The 2,276-nt window shown below is 73.3% G+C and overlaps 1 protein-coding gene across 1 annotated transcript; it reads left to right on the top strand.

The window, feature by feature from the left end:
* Window positions 1-57: 57 nt before the first annotated feature.
* Window positions 58-2,050, top strand: TMUB1 (transmembrane and ubiquitin like domain containing 1). The gene is made up of 2 exons (XM_059868454.1): window positions 58-563; window positions 1,072-2,050. The coding sequence occupies exons 1-2, from the start codon at window positions 184-186 to the stop codon at window positions 1,424-1,426; spliced, it is 735 nt and encodes a 244-aa protein (XP_059724437.1). The 5' UTR covers window positions 58-183; the 3' UTR covers window positions 1,427-2,050.
* The last annotated feature ends 226 nt before the right edge of the window (window positions 2,051-2,276 follow it).

Below are 2,276 nucleotides of genomic sequence, written 5' to 3' on the forward strand. Positions count from 1 at the left end.
CCACTATGGCGCTTACAGCCAGGACTACATGTCCCATGGCCCCCCGTGCCCGGCCGGAAGCGGCGCGATGGCGGCCCGAGCCCGGCCCGGTGCGGCCGTGGCCCCGGTTCCCCGCGGCCCCGCGGGCTGAGGCCGCACCCGCCCGCTTCCCTCTCCCGGTGCGCTCTCGGTCCTCCCACCGCCATGGCGCTCATCGAGGGCGTCGGCGATGAGGTGACGGTGCTGTTCGCGCTGCTGCTGGCGGCCGCCGTGCTGGGGCTCGCCTGGGCCTCCACGCGCGCCCCCGAGCCCGCGGCGCCGCCAGCTGAGGCGGCCCCGAGCACGGCCCCCGCCGAGCGCAAGGCCTCGACCCCCAACCCGGCCCCGGCCCCGACCTCGGCCCCGGCCCCGGCCGAGGGAGCGGCGGCCTCCGATGAGGCGGAGGGGCTGCGGCACCGGAACCCTCCCGCGGCCACCGCCGAGGGCCCCGCCGAGCCCACGCTGGTGCTGCGGCTCAAGTTCCTGAACGACACGGAGCGCCTGGCGCGGATGCGCCCCGGGGACACCGTCGGTGCGCTCAAGAGGTGAGGGCTTGCGGGCAGGGGCGGCCTGTCCCCGCTCGGGAGTCCCGGGCCCCTCCCCGCAGCACCTGTCAGGGGACAGCGCTGTCCCGGGGCAAGCGGCCCGTGCCCGGGTAGCTGTGCCTGTCCCTGGCGGGGCCGTGGGACAGCCCAGGCTGGCAGGGGATACCTGGAGTGGCTGACGGGCACACGCACGCTCGGGTGTGTGGGGAGGGCAGGGCAGGGCGGGAGGGTCACGGTGGGTACGTTGGCAGAGGGGACTGTCCCGGCAGGTGACAGCTGGGGCAGGCACAGGTGTGTGGGGTCAGGTGTGCAGGGCAGAGTGGGGGGTCAGGGTGGGCACACCCATAGGATGTGGATGAGGAAACCGAGCTGGCAGGTGACACTCGGGGTAGCTCATGGGGACACACAGGCTCAGCTGTGCGGGTGGGGTGAGAGCTCGGGGGCACAGGAGGTGGGTCAGAGGGGCCTGTCCTGTCAGCAGGGTGACCGCTGTCCCTGTCTCCCGCAGGACCTACTTCCCGGGGCAGGAGCAGCAGGTGCGCTTGATCTACCAGGGACAGCTGCTGCGTGACGATGCCCAGAGCCTGGCGGGGCTGCACCTGGGCCACCTGAGTGTCCTGCACTGCCACCTGTCCCCGCCCAGCGCAGCCCCCACGGTCCCCGGCAGCCCCGGCCCCCGCAGCCCCGCGCCCGCCGCGCTGGGTGTGGGCAGCCTGGCGCTGCCGCTCTTCGTGCTGCTGCTGGCCCTGCTCTGGTACCTGCAGCTGCAGCACCGACACGTCTTCACCGCCACTGCCACCACCTGCCTGGCCGGCCTCACCCTGCTCGTCACCTTCGTGGCCTTCGCCATGTACCGCAGATAGCGCGGCCACACCCGCACCGGGGACACGCGGGACCCGGAGCCACACCGGGACCCTCAGAGCCTGCCCAGCCTGCCTGGGACGTGGAGGGCTCTGCATTCAGCCCACTCAGCATATCGGGGGCACGTGGGGCCTGCCCAGCACCTGAAAGGGGGGCTGGGCCCCGGACTGTGTTCCTCACGGGCCCAGGTGCCCACCCACACTCTGTCTGCACACAGAGGCTGTGGCGGGAGAGGAGGCTCAGCTACCTCGGGGGGGTCCCGGTGCCTGCTGTCCCTGCATGGAGCATCCCCCCAGCCACTCCGCGTGCAGAAGCTCCTCGGGTGCGGTCCTGCCCGAGCCGGTGTCCGTGCCCGCGGAGCTTCTCGTGGGAGTACGGCCTGGCCCCTCCCGGGAGCTGCTCCGGGGTTCCCGGTGCCTGGGGAGGGACATGAGCCCTGGAGTGCCGAGGGTCCTGGTGCCGGTGGGATGCTCTCCTGAGGTCCCTGTGCCGGGGGACGATTTGTGCCCCCAAGCGGTCCCGGTGCCGGGGGTTGCTGCACTCCCCACTGTGCCGGGGTTCCAATGCTGTGTTGGGGTGCCACTCCCCACCGCCGTTCCGATTAAAGCGGAAAGACTGTGACCGGCCGTGGCGTCCCGGCTGTACTGCGCCGCAGGTCGGGGGAGGTGACGGCACCCGGTGTGACCGGGAACCGGGCTGGGGGCGGGGCTCCGGGAGGGGCGGGGCCCGGCTCCTCCCGCCACACGCTCCGCAGGGCCGTAGCGCGCCTGCGCTGGAGGCACCGCCCCTCTCTCGGCGGCGCTCTCGCCCATTGGCGGAGGCGCAGCGCTGATTTGCATGGAGCGCGCGCCG

Source organism: Haemorhous mexicanus, chromosome 1 (assembly GCF_027477595.1).
Source record: "Haemorhous mexicanus isolate bHaeMex1 chromosome 1, bHaeMex1.pri, whole genome shotgun sequence".
Classification (NCBI taxonomy): Eukaryota; Metazoa; Chordata; class Aves; order Passeriformes; family Fringillidae; genus Haemorhous; species Haemorhous mexicanus.